Source organism: Rhamphochromis sp. 'chilingali' (assembly GCF_963969265.1).
Source record: "Rhamphochromis sp. 'chilingali' genome assembly, chromosome: 13".
Taxonomy (NCBI): Eukaryota; Metazoa; Chordata; class Actinopteri; order Cichliformes; family Cichlidae; genus Rhamphochromis; species Rhamphochromis sp. 'chilingali'.
Genome location: NC_137940.1, coordinates 4,403,692 through 4,417,146, shown reverse-complemented (window position 1 = coordinate 4,417,146; position 13,455 = coordinate 4,403,692). Strand labels below are relative to the sequence as shown.

Genomic DNA, 13,455 nt, shown 5'->3' with positions numbered 1-13,455 from the left:
AGCAAAAGGGCAGGCTTGTTCTGGGTCTCGGGGGCCACTTCAGCGCCACACTTCACAGTGTAAAAATACTGCTGACCCTCCGACTGACTGCCTTTGATCAGGCGGTGTGCCAGAGACCAAAAGTAGGAGCGCCACGGTGGGACAGAGCGTGCGTGCGAGGGACAGAAAGAGCCATATGAAATCCAGCACGGATTTTAGATGCTATACTGAGATAGACGAGATAATTCCCAACGCGAGTAGTTCTGGTGAGGTTCTGTGGAGGGTTAAAATAAGTTAGGGTTAAGATTTAAGTAAAGATTTAGGTTAAGAATTGGACTTCAGGACTAATAAGACTAATAATACCAACTAGATTCTTAAATAAAGAAAAGTAAGGACAAATTTGTTCAAAAGAATAAAAAAACCACAATTTTTATCTTATATAAAGATTAAATTTAGTTAGATCTACTGGCTGCCTCCAACTGATTCCTGTTGAAAAACTAGAAATCTGTTTTTTAACAAAAATGATTATGAGCTCAATTTTATAAGGTTTTTATAAGTTTATGAGGTGTTAATAAAACTTTTTGGATTCTGATTGACAGCTTATTGAAAGTTAGTTTGAACACTACTCTCCTCGGATTCTTTAATTGAACTAACACACTTTCTTGCCTGTTGTTTCTTCTCCCAGTAAAAAGTCAGTACGTATGATAGATGACAGCCTAGTATCAGTGTATCCAGTAATATTTAATTGATTTATTTTGATACCATTCTTTTTATGTCTGAAAATAACTCTCCGGTGTTTCCACTATCTTCACTTTTCATTTAACTCTGGAAAAAAAAGGTTACAAGCGTAATACCATATATGGTGTAACTGTTGTGTTAGTGCATGCACTTAAGATGATTTATCATTCAGTTTAGATAATATGCCATAAAAGGTCCTGTAAACACAGAGCAAGAATTTATGTTGATGTTTATATATAAACGTATGTTTGGTTGCTTAAATGACCACAGAAGAGAAGAGAAACAGAAGTGCAGCAGAAGTGTGTCTGAACTGACAGAGCAAAAAGAAAGAGGTGAAGGTGAGAGAGTTTGATGAAGTGATAACAACAAGTAAAGAAAGAAGGGTTAAGCTACATGACAAGTGGGTCCAGGAACACTTGGGAGGGGGGAAAGGAAGGAATGCGTCCGCCCAAATCACACCTCACACAAATAGACTGCTCTCCACTCTGTCAGAGCCAATTACTTGCACAAACAGCCACCGCGATGTGTGCCCGCGCGTATTTGTGTGTCTGTGTGTGGGCAGAAACCCTCATCATTTCCCCTCCTGACAGTGTGCAAGGTGTTTATTGTACAATCGGCTACTGTATGCTGTCTCAGGTTTCACTTCTAAGCTTGTTTCTCATTTTCAAATGTTTATATCTCGATAGTGATGAGAACCGAGAAGTCACGAGTGCTTACCCAGTTTCCCGGCAAGCTCTGGGGCATGTTCAGAATCACTGTGGGCTGGTCCTGCTCCATTTCTTGAACTGGAATCATCTGGTGAGGGAAAAAGAGAGACAGGAAGACAAGAGGTGGGATTTGAGGACTGACCCTAAATTAAAAAACAAAACAAAAAAACAACAATAGCTGAAATTACTTGTTTTTAAAGTTACTATTTTAAACAGCCCACTTGTACAGCTTAAGTAAAATAAACATCTTTCTGAATGCAAAAGTGGAGGTTTTATTTTATCGGTGTCTGACTGCTGTTTTTACATGCTACAGCTGCACTAAAGGACCAGTGTTTCAATGTAAAATCAATTCAGTTCAATTGAATTAAAATGTACTTATATAGTCACCTCAGTCACCTCAAGGCGCTACATACTGTAAGGTAAAAGCCCTACAATAATATAGAGAAAACCCCAAAAAACAGAGAACCACCTATGAGCAAGCATTTGGCAACAGTGGGAAGGAAAAACTCAATTTTAACAGGAAGACGCCCTCAAACCAGTCTCAGGCAGGCAGCCATCTGCCATGACTGACTGGGGTGAGGGGGGACAGAACAAAAAACACACTATGAAAGAGAGTCACAGATTAATAATAACTAAATCAAGATTGTTTGCTCGATTCCTGCAAATTACAATCAGAGGACTGTTTTATCTCCTAACAGCTGGAAGGAGAAATACAGAAGCATCATTGTTTTCACTCTAGATATGCAGGTTTTTAAGTGAGATCTCTGCAGCAATAAAAGTCGTAAAACAATCCTAGAAATGATGAAGGGCAGGTAAATTCAAGTTAAATGTGTAAAAGCTTCTTGAGAGCCAAGCAAGAGTAATTTCAGTCAAAGCAATATTTAGAGAACAATTATTTTACAGTATACTGTGAAGTCTGGCTTTCACAAACGTATTTTCCAGCCAGTGTTCTGCTCTCCACCGTGTAATTTTAAACCGCTCAGCCGTGAATCACCACCATATACTTGTTAAATCAGGAAACCAAATGATAAACAATATGATTCAGTAAGTTAGTGCATTTACCAGCAATGAAAGCCTTGACATTAATGCTACTCCCCTACCATGCTTACCCAAGGCCCTGCAGTTTTTAAACCCTGACTCACGTCTCTGAGAAACCGTGGTCTTAAATTTGGTCCTTCAACTTTGTAGCAAAGGGAAAATTTCCCCTTGGTGAAAAATGAAATGGAACAAGCTTTTCTCTTCATACAATGTGTTCAATCACACACTACAGTATCACACTGCTTTAATGCTGCTGTATCAGGTTCCCTCTCTCTCCACGTCTTCCTCCAATGATTATCAAAACGACACAAACATCTGTCTGAACCTTTATGCAAGGGAAAGCTTCAAGATAGAGTCATTGCATCCAAAAGGGGCCTTTAAAGGGGATGGCAGGGGGCTGGGAGGTCTGATACAGTCCAATATCAGGTCTGTCAGAATACATGTGGGGGTTGTACGTGGTTTGCTTGGCTTGAACCTGAAACTTCAACCAACACCTGATGCTGGTTATGAAAGGAATAGAAAAGGGAACCAAACAGCCTTGGACCACCTGCAGAACGTGTGTGTATCTGTGTGTGATGTTTATTGTGCATGCTGGTCTATACCATTTTTGGGGATTTTAGAAGACCACCTGAAAGCTTAGAGTGTTTAATGCAGCGCCAAATGTCTTTAAAGCATCACTTTTTGTATGATGGAACAAAAAACACATGAAATGCAAATACAAGACATGACCTGCATCTTCTGGGTTGGTATTAATAGTATACTGGGAGTCCACGTGGTGGGGCTCCTGTCTCTATGGGTGTGTGTGCGTGTGTGATATGAATTTCTCCATGGGTGTGTCAGTGCATGTGTAGATGTGTGTGTTCTAGCATTATTTAGCTAAATGGTAACTTGAGGTGCCGGTATTCCTGTCAAACCTCACTCCTCCTTCCCTCTTTCGGACTCCCCCTTCATCTCTCCCTCCTGCCACACGCACGGCTAGTTCTGAGAAAAGGCAGGGTGTTTGAAGCTGAGCGGCAAGGGGGTCTAATCTAAAGGGGAACGTGGTTTAGCACTCTTACCAGAAAGCAAACCCTCCCATCGCCATCTCCTGCAGACCCACTCACAGATGAAGGCTTTAAAAACCTTCAACTGTCCATACGGCACAGCCAAACAGAATATCCAAAGTACTTAAGTGACCATATATTTCTTTAAAAACTACAAAAAATGAATGATTATGTTGCATGATTAAAAGATTGTGGCTTGTCGGTGACTTAGTCATTACTAGCACCTCAGCTCAACTTGACTCGACTGGTCATTTTCCATTGCAGATGAGTCCCAAGATGCCATTTGTATGTGACACAACCACAACTCAGCAATGGAGGACATTGAGGCGATGGTATACCTGCTGCTAAACCCATAGTAAACGTCTGTATTTTGTCATTGGATCACAGCGTTGTCATTGCTGGGTTTCAAAAATGGCCGATTTAATTCTTTCGAAGAACTCTCATGACTCATGCAGTCACTCTCTGGCCAATCAGTGGCATGCAGTTTGTTCACGTCACATTTTCAATTCAACTCACTTGGAACTACTGGTACCAGGTCCTTTTTAGAGACTACTAAAAAGGACCTGGTACCAGGTTCTACTACTTAAACAAAGCTACTAGAAATACTTCTATAAATACAAGATGCTTGTAGACGGCTTCGACTGAGAGACTCTGAGACAAAAGAACAAACCAAGACTCAACTGCACTAAATATTGTTCATGTTTTGAATGTGACTGAATGAGATTTGCAGTCTTCTTGCCCTTTAGTGAGTAAAAATACATATTTCAGTGTGAAATCTGCAATCTGTCAGCACGTTCAACAACCAGGCTTTCAAACGGTTTCTGCCAGCGGAGCCAGTTTCATACCTTTCTTCAGCTCGGTTACATGAGCGCAGGGCTGCGGGGGCAGACTTAACGTTTTGCTGTTTGTTTCAAGTTGAACACACACATAGTCGAAAATATACCCTCCCTGCTTCAGCTGCTTTTAATAAACAAAATGCTTTCTTCTGATCTTGTTCCACCTTCTAATGTTCGGCCAGATACGTTGCCTGGTGCTGACAACAGCTAATACACACACACACACGGACACACACACACACACACACACACACACATGAAGACCAGTGTGTAAGGACTGCCAACAATGAAATATTCAGAAACAGCAAAGATGAGGATGATGAGGGTCTAGTGGTGAATAACAAAATGTTGGACATTGGCCAAACTAACTTCATACTCATTGCATACAGATGCTTGTTCGTGATTCCTTGGTATCACCTTTGAATGCACCAAGTGTCCCTTTAGCATAATGTTTCCACTACTAGTGAGGTATATGGTAGAAAAACAGGTTAAAAAGAGTCTGGAAAGTACAAAAAACTATGGTTAAAAAGCACAATTAAACCAACACTGCACAACAAAACAAGAAACAAGAAAAGGTTTGACTTTGGCCCTACCTTTTGTATTTTCCATCTGTTTTTGGGCCACATGTTTCTGGTCAGTGTCAAATTATAACATCATGTACATAATATCTTTGTGCTTGTCTCTGCTGTATCATTGTGAAGATTTATAGTCCTTGAAGAAGATGTGCAAGGACTTTATTTCTGTGTCTGTACAGGCAGTGGATACAAATCCATATTTTCCACTGAAAGTATGCAGTTTGCTACCTGTTGTGAAGTGCCATAATTGTAAAAACATGTGCACTTGTAGCTTCTGATGTGCAAATCCACAATGAGTATAAAATTTATGGTCGCGCTCCTTTAAATATTCCTGCCTGGCTCTGAACTGAACATTCACTCCTTCCTCTTTCTTGTGCTTTGCATCTCTTTTTCATTTTCCGCCTCTTTGCTTCTTTGTTTCTTTTTATTCATCTTTGTCTAAATCTACATCTACAGGGGGGAAATGGTTCAACAGCGTGCTACATTTCACACTTTAACCGGCCGCATACCCCTCTGAGAGTGTGTGTATTTGTATAACCTCTTCTTGTATTTGCTTTCATGTCTTTAGAGAAAAGGCAGCAATTGTACATGAGCACGCTCAGAAATATGACTCCCACAGTCCAGTGTGTGTATGTATCTACGAGTGTGTCCAGGGGGCAGTGTTTTCCTAAAGGGTCATGTCCTTCCACGTTTTAATAGAGAGACATTGGATATGTGGACAGAACCTCCGTGCGTGCGATTAAGCTGATGTGTGTGCATGTCTGAGGGAGAGAAAATGGTAAATGGTAAATGGCCTGTATTTATATAGCGCTTTACTAGTCCCTAAGGACCCCAAAGCGCTTTACATATCCAGTCATCCACCCATTCACACACACATTCACACACTGGTGATGGCAAGCTACATTGTAGCCACAGCCACCCTGGGGCGCACTGACAGAGGCGACAGAGAAAAGGATGTTTCTAGGTCAGCCTCTGCTGACCGCTGGTTGTTGCAGCTTCAGGGCCAAAACCAGCAGTCCTGATGTGAGTTTGTGTGTCTGACAAACCCTGTAAACCACTGTTAGTCCTCTAAAATTGACCATCGTCATAGTTTCAGGCTTCATGCAGCCACAGCTTTCTTCACTAACTTGTTTGACTTCTTATTTCAGACAGGAGCTACCACAAGCAAAGGCATTTTACACAACACTGAAAGGAGAACCATTGTTCAGTTAAACCTTCATCCAAGGAGGACTTAGTTTCACTTAAGCTCCCTTTAAATATTGTAGAGCAGCGGTCCTCGGACCGGTACGTGAGTCGTTTGGTACTGGGCCGCGAGAGTTGAGGCCCAGGTCTGAAATGTCTGGTTTTCAGGGTTTTCATCGGTTTTCAGCGTTATTTTGTTATTACTTTTATCGTTAACTCGGTTTTCTTGGGTCTTTTCACGTGTGTTATGAATAAATCTTCTTTTTTTCTGTACCGGTACTAGTTTTATTTTGTTGTATTTATCCGCGACACCTTAAAGGCCGGTCCGTGAAAATATTGTCGGGCATCAACCGGTCCGTGGCACAAAAAAGGTTGGGGTCGCCGCTGTTGTAGAGGGTTGCAGTTTTGACCAAAGCTGGATCTAAACCACAGTGCATGCTGTGCAAATGATCAGAGAGACCACAAAATAACCTTAAAACATTACACAGATTACATTTTCACTTTAAAGAAGAAGCTAAATCAGCAGTAATTATTAACTGTTTACCTTGAAATAATATTTAATATTTGTAGCTTTCAATCATATTTTAAAGTTTTGAACATATTATTGAATTAGATATAGATATTATTCTTTTCAACAGATGTAGTTTGACAAGCTAAAACTTTCTGTTTTCAGTCAGACTTTATTCATTTTATTAAGAAAACCTGTCTCTATTCTGTATGTGATGGCTGTACAAAAAGACCATTCCCCAATCCCCTGAGTTAATAATAGCACAGCTTTACTGAAAGCTCCGTTATAGTTTCCTTTGATTTCCTTTTTTTTGAGCATGCTTTGTTGTTTGGCAGTAGACTGGCGACCAGTTCAGGGTGTACCCTGGAAAAGGCTCCAGCTCCCCAGGAACGCTGAATTGAATAAGCAGAAGAAAATAGATGGAAGGAATTTGTTGTTCTCAATGACTGATTACTTTCGCTTCTACTTGGTGTTCATTATTATGAACCTGCAGTCAAGACCGCAGTGCCTAGAAATCTGGATGAGAAGTTCAAAATATTTTAGTTTTAAAGACTCATTAAGCCCAAATACTACATTTTGCATTGCAATTCATCTCATCTACCAATAATAAGCAATAATATAATATGCTAAAAATATTCAACTACAGCCTTTACATGCACATGACCACTGGGTTGCTTTTAGTTTATCAGTGGTGAAAAAGAATGGCACCTGTGCACATTCTGACCTTCAACTAGGCCGAGCAGGGCACCTATTTATTATTTATGTGACTGATTTAATCTAATAATGGCCACAAGATGGGCTGATGGCATTTAAAGTGGACAGTATTACAATAATATTTAAAAAAGAAACCTGGGTAAGAGGGTGAAATTGCAGTCTAAAAAAAGAACTGAATGTTTGACAATGTTAAATCCCATTTTTTCAGTACAGTTGTGTTAGCATACATCTTCCTCCAAACCCATCTTTTATAAGAGCCAGCAGAATAAACAACATTTGTCCTTCGGCAGCTGTTTGGCCTGTCAGTGCTCTGACCCTCTACCTAAACACACTATCATTATAATTCAATCAGTTCAATGAGACTCTGGAAACAATGAAACCACATGTTGTGGGTTTCTGTCTTTTGTTATAAGCCTACTATTGTGGGAGATGGAATAACACCAAAGGTTACACACATTTTTGAAACTTAAATGGCAAAGAGAGAAACATCCAAAACTTCTCTTTTTACATCCGTCTGTTTCTTTTTCACAAAGTATTACACCATAGCATCTCGAGCCTACGTTCCAAACATACTTTTCTCTCCAGCAACATTGTTTTTCAGAATATTTATGCATAGTCTGTTGCAACTCTACACCAAAGTGATTATAATAAATGGTTAGATATACACAGTGTAGCTCTAGATAAATATAGGACTGTGGACAGATTCTGCAGTATGGCTTGTGTTTAATATGTAAATAGCAGCTCATGTAATCCTCTAAGTGTGTGGGAACAAACAAAAGCCTCATCAAACACATGGCTATAAATATGAAAGTGTCAATAAAAATAAAATAATGAGTGAAAAGCCCGAGTTTAGGTCTATAACACACAGCACCTAAGAGCAGGGTTGATATTTTGACAAAACATTTCTTCTTATAGTCCTCTTTCACTTTTGTGTGGCTCATTGAAAACTGTGCAAACTTGACTCTTTGAACTCCACGACCCATATCTGCAAACGTAACAAAATGCCAGTAACTGCCTGCACCGAACGACTAATGTTTTTCAGTCTAGTATTCCCCCGGTCAGTTATTTACTTGGTGTTTAAGTATAATAATGTTTAGAGTTGACTGAGAGTCAATCAGCACACACATCTGATCGAGCCCACTTGTCAAATGTGAAGAAAATAGACAAAACAATAAACTGGATTCAGTGTAATCGCAGATAATCTGATGACATTTGTTTTCTCCAAATCAGATTTTTCCGGTTTAAAAGTTTAAAGATGAAGCGATAACAAAATAATGATCAGATCTTATCCAGCAAGTTTTAACTAAACTTCTGTTACCTTTCCATCAACCTTTCTGTTCTGTCTTCTTTCTCTCCTTTAGCTCGCTTGCCCAAAACCCATTTTACACAACACGTTTGCACAATTAAGATTTGCCCCCTGATACATGGTGTATAGGTAAAAGCAGTCACTTTATGTATGCATAAAGCTGTCATGTTCTCCAGAGAAAACAGTAAGTGTACACGTGTGCACATGTGTAGTTCATTCCAAAATGCACACACACAGACGCAGATTTCCACTACTGGCTGTGCAGATGCTGTGTAGCCTTATGGAAATGATTACAACTTGTGCTGCTTTGTCCTCTATTAACAGCATGGGAGTGAGAGACAGTGAAAGGGACTGCGACACAGAGAGAGAGAGCAAACAAGACGGGATACGACTGACTTTTTGAATAGGTCAGGAGGCAGCAGGAGCGAAAGATGAAAAGAGAGTTGGAGAGAAAAAGGCAACAGTATGGAGAGAGAGATTTATTAGCTGTATCCACAGGGCAGACACTCATACACTGCAGTTAACTTCTGCTCCGTGTGAGGAGCAACACTGGCTTAAATGACATATTAACTGCTTGTACATTTGCAAGCTCAGACTACTTAGTGGCCAGTGATCACACTGGTGACGTGTGCTAGAGGTGAAGACATTTTCCATCATGCATTAAAGTACTAATTCACGCACACATACACACACACGCACACACACACGCATAACTAATTTTTGAGCTGAAAAAAGATCCTTGTATGCTCATAAGAAAAACATCTTTTGCTCTGAAATGTTTCAAGAACATTTGATCTCATTACCCCTCAAATGCAGACACACGCAGACATGCGCACACCAACACCTGATGGAGTTTCTCTTCCAGCTAACCCCATTCACTTGTCCAACCCTTTCCACTGGCCCCCGTACACCAGTTTCTTTTTTTTTTTTTTTTTTTTACGAGAGCAACTTTACGATGCTGTTTACAAATGTGACTACACGATGTGCCATCCTGGACTCTGAAATATGATGAACACACATCAGTGTTCGGGAGGGAAATTGATTCCAGCTTTCTGACCTATTTGGTGTGAACAAATCCAACAGAAACACGCACTCAACTAATTCACGAGGCGATCTAAATATGGGGTTGATTACCTAGCATTCCTTAGCAGCATGTGTTTTAAAATAAGGGAAAATCTGAGACGGCTCAGGGTGCATGTGTGTGAGGATAAAGGTGGGGTGACATCCAGGAAATCTTTAATTCTGATTTTGTATTTTAAAGCAAGGTAAGGACTCTGATTGACTAGAGTCCCGAATGCAATGTAACTTTTTAACGCTGGATGAATTTGAAAAGAGGTGCATATGGCAGATCATTTTGGAAACCAGCAGCAGCTACTTTTCAGTTTTTCCAAACTCAGTAAGCTCCAAAAACATTTTCCTCATTTATCCATATCAGCTCATAAGTTTTAGTGGAACAAAAATTAGCAACATTTACCTCACTATTCAGCTATGCTGCACCAACAGATACAGCTAAGCCAGCTTTAAACACAGAACTGTCTGTGGGGTTGAAATAGAGGCACCAAAGGCATATTTTAGTTAGCTATTAAGCAAAATACGTCAGACAAAAAACCTTTTTTTATTATATATTAGATCCAGTTTCAAATGAAACTGGGGGAAGTCTTTTTTTAAATACTGTAGTGGGCCTCGGAAATTGGAGATAAAGTAAGAACAATAATAACTTTATTTGCATAGCATGTTTCAAAACACAGAGTTCCAAAGTGCTTTACAGTTCAAATAAAAGCCACACACTGAAGATAAGTGAACTTGCTCAAACATACAGACACGTAATCAGTCATACCGGCAGGCATTCATTCCAAATTACACACATACATGCAAATGGTTGCAAACTATGGCCAAAAATGAAGGGGAAGGAGAGGTTAACCTATAGAAATGAGTTTTCAGCAGTCGTTTGCAGCAAATAACAGAGTCAGCCGGCCTGATTGACTGAGATAGGCTGTTCGGAGAGGCTGGCTGCATAAATAAGGTCTTAGAAAACGTAAAAAACAATGTTTACAATAAATCAAAGCCTTGTAAAGTTAACTGACTGGCCAGTTGCACAGTTCTGCACATATTCTGCTCATATGAAGGCGGAACATCTATGGACTATTACCAAGTATATCATTGATGAACTAAAGGAACACAATGAAATAAAGGAGTTTTACCACTAAGTGTTTTTACCATCAAGGCTTTCAGAAGACTAAATAAACCCAACCGAGAGACGGAATGCCAAAAAAACGTCAAATAAACTCACAGAGAAAGCTCCCTGATCACCAGAATGAAAAAGCTGACCGCTCAGAGCTGTGTGATTTTCTCCAGCAGCATTATTCCTGCTTTCATAACCTTGTTCCCAGCTGTGTAGATTCTGCCTACCGTTGCAGCAAAAACCAAATGTGTGTAGTCTTATGGCTGATTGGAGATGTTGAACATTTCAGGCTTATCTAACCCATAATCCCCTGCTCTCCACCTTCTCTCTCTGTATTCTCTCCTCGCTGAAGTAAATACTTACACAGTGTGTAAGTTTCTGCTGTTAAGTCAAACAGAACTCTTTTGAATGAGCAGACTAAACAAAAACATTTTAAGGGGAAGCCTCTCGTATGCCAGCATCACATTAGAAACACAGCATGAGGACTACAGAGCAAAGGTGCGTGCATCAATGAATGTGGTTAAGTGAGTATGTCTAACTCTGAACAGGGCTCTGTAGTTCCTGAAACTGAGCAGCCCACAGTTTGATCTTGTGCCATGAATGGGCTCTACACACTAATTACAGCCACCTGTATGTGTGTGTGTGTGTGTGTGTAAGGTATGAGTAGATGCATGAGAGAGGAGGGTGACTGTATGGTCATGAATAAAGGCAACCTGCTGTTTCCACTCTGTCTACACACACACACACACGCATGCACACACACATTTGTAGGAAAAAACTATCATAGCATCATGCGTTGAGGAGGTAGAGGTGCTGCTTTCCACTGTTGGGTTAACCATCTGTGCGTGTGTGTCTGGTTTATGTCAGATCTGTTACATTCACCTGAGGCTTGGCTGTATTTCATAACCACGCAGTGGCATGTCTGAGTCTGTATGTCCAACTGTCAGTCACTCAGTAAGGTCAAGAAGAAACCAGAAAATATTCTAAAGCTAATCATACGAAAAACCCAGATTTTCTGGCTACAAAGAGCGGAGTTTGACAGATTGGGAGCACTCCATAAATCCACAAAATATACATTTTCTTGAACTCTAAAAACCGATGATGTTCTTTGCTGATCTTTTAATCAAGTGCAAGTGCGCATACATGCTTTAACAGTGCAAGGAATACAGTCAGAGTACTATCTCATCAGTAACACTTGGGTAGAAAGCGACAAAAAGCTTTCCTACTACAGTGACCTTGTGGCAATAGTTCAGATTTCTTTGCTTTAGATAGTCTAATATAGGATACACTTGCTAAGAACCAGCCTGCTACAAATAACCAATCATCTTACCAAATGTAAGTTTTGAAACTATGTAAAAACGCAAAAAGAATAAAAAGGATTCAATAATGGAACATGCGGCTCTGGTCTACAACTTACATAAGTAATTTCTGGTAATTTCGAATACACAAAATTAATTAAACCTTCAGCTTTCTAAATGTCTTTTCACGTCTATACTGAAAACACACATGGAATAAAATGCTTATAAAACAAAAGTTAAAAATCTGCTTAGTTGTTCTTTGTGTCAGTAACTTGGCCTAAATGTTCTTTAAACAACACTTTTGTAAAAACTAACGCAGCACGTTACTTAACTACCTCCTGGAAAAAGTCATTCGTTACTTTCATGTTGCTCAGTGACATGAATGGAAGAAAAAACAAACAAACACTTTTTAACCAACCAGCATGCAGATAACTGAAGAACCTTTGCAACACAAGTAACAACATAACTGTAATGTGATTACTGCATTATTAAAGTAACTTGTTACATTACTGCATTACTTAAAAATGGAATGCAATTACACTAATGCAAACTTTAATCATTTGTTACACCTAACAGTGGTTGCTATGACCTGAACTGCTGTGGTGCTCGTGTGTTTTGTCCCTCAAAGCACCCCCCTCCCCCCTTTTCATTTTCTTGAAAGCACAACCTGCTTGGATTAAGTTCTGACTGCATGTGTAGCTACGAGTGTTGAATAACAACAACAAAAAACCCATTGAGAACAGAAAAGCCCTTAAAATTCCCAGTTCCTATGCACCAAATCCTCAATTAGCTGATGCTTCCAGGTAACTAATTTAAGCCAGAGAGTTGGGTTTTGGCTAAAAATGCTTGGCAATAAAAAATTGTTCCAGGAAGTAAATCCTACCACCCTATAGGCTCGCAACAGCTACAGACTTCTCAGTACAGATCCACTGTACAGCTGTATTAAACTGTAGTGTTCCCTTTGTTCTCTATCTAACAAATCCTTTTCTAAATTAATTCATATTAAGTTTATAAGCTACAAGTCAGTGCTCTTGTCCACACTGTGTCTGAAGAATAAAGCAGGACAATAAACTCAAATTTCTCCTCATTACATGCGTTTACCACAGTGTCATTATGTAATAAATACTATACTTGAAACACTAGTGAGCAGTGAATTTATATTTTTCATAATCAATGAAAGCTGTTATGATACACATTTTCTCCTCTGTAAAATGGAGCGCACTTGTGCTGCCCAAATTCAAGTTTAATGGAAAATTATTGTACGTTTAAAAACACGAGATGTAGGGCTGGGCTATATCATACCGTTCACGGTAATACCGGTGTAATTTTGGGCAACGATAGGAAAATGA

The 13,455-nt window shown here is 39.7% G+C and overlaps 1 protein-coding gene across 3 annotated transcripts in view; it reads right to left on the bottom strand.

The window, feature by feature from the left end:
- The window catches only part of fgfrl1a (fibroblast growth factor receptor like 1a), a 67,989-nt gene that overhangs the window by 10,538 nt on the left and 43,996 nt on the right, over positions 1–13,455 (bottom strand). For all 3 annotated transcript variants that reach the window (XM_080900360.1, XM_080900361.1, XM_080900362.1), the window contains one exon: positions 1,435–1,512. In XM_080900360.1, coding sequence (XP_080756486.1) covers positions 1,435–1,512 — 78 coding nt within the window. The remainder of the gene's footprint in view (positions 1–1,434; positions 1,513–13,455) is intronic.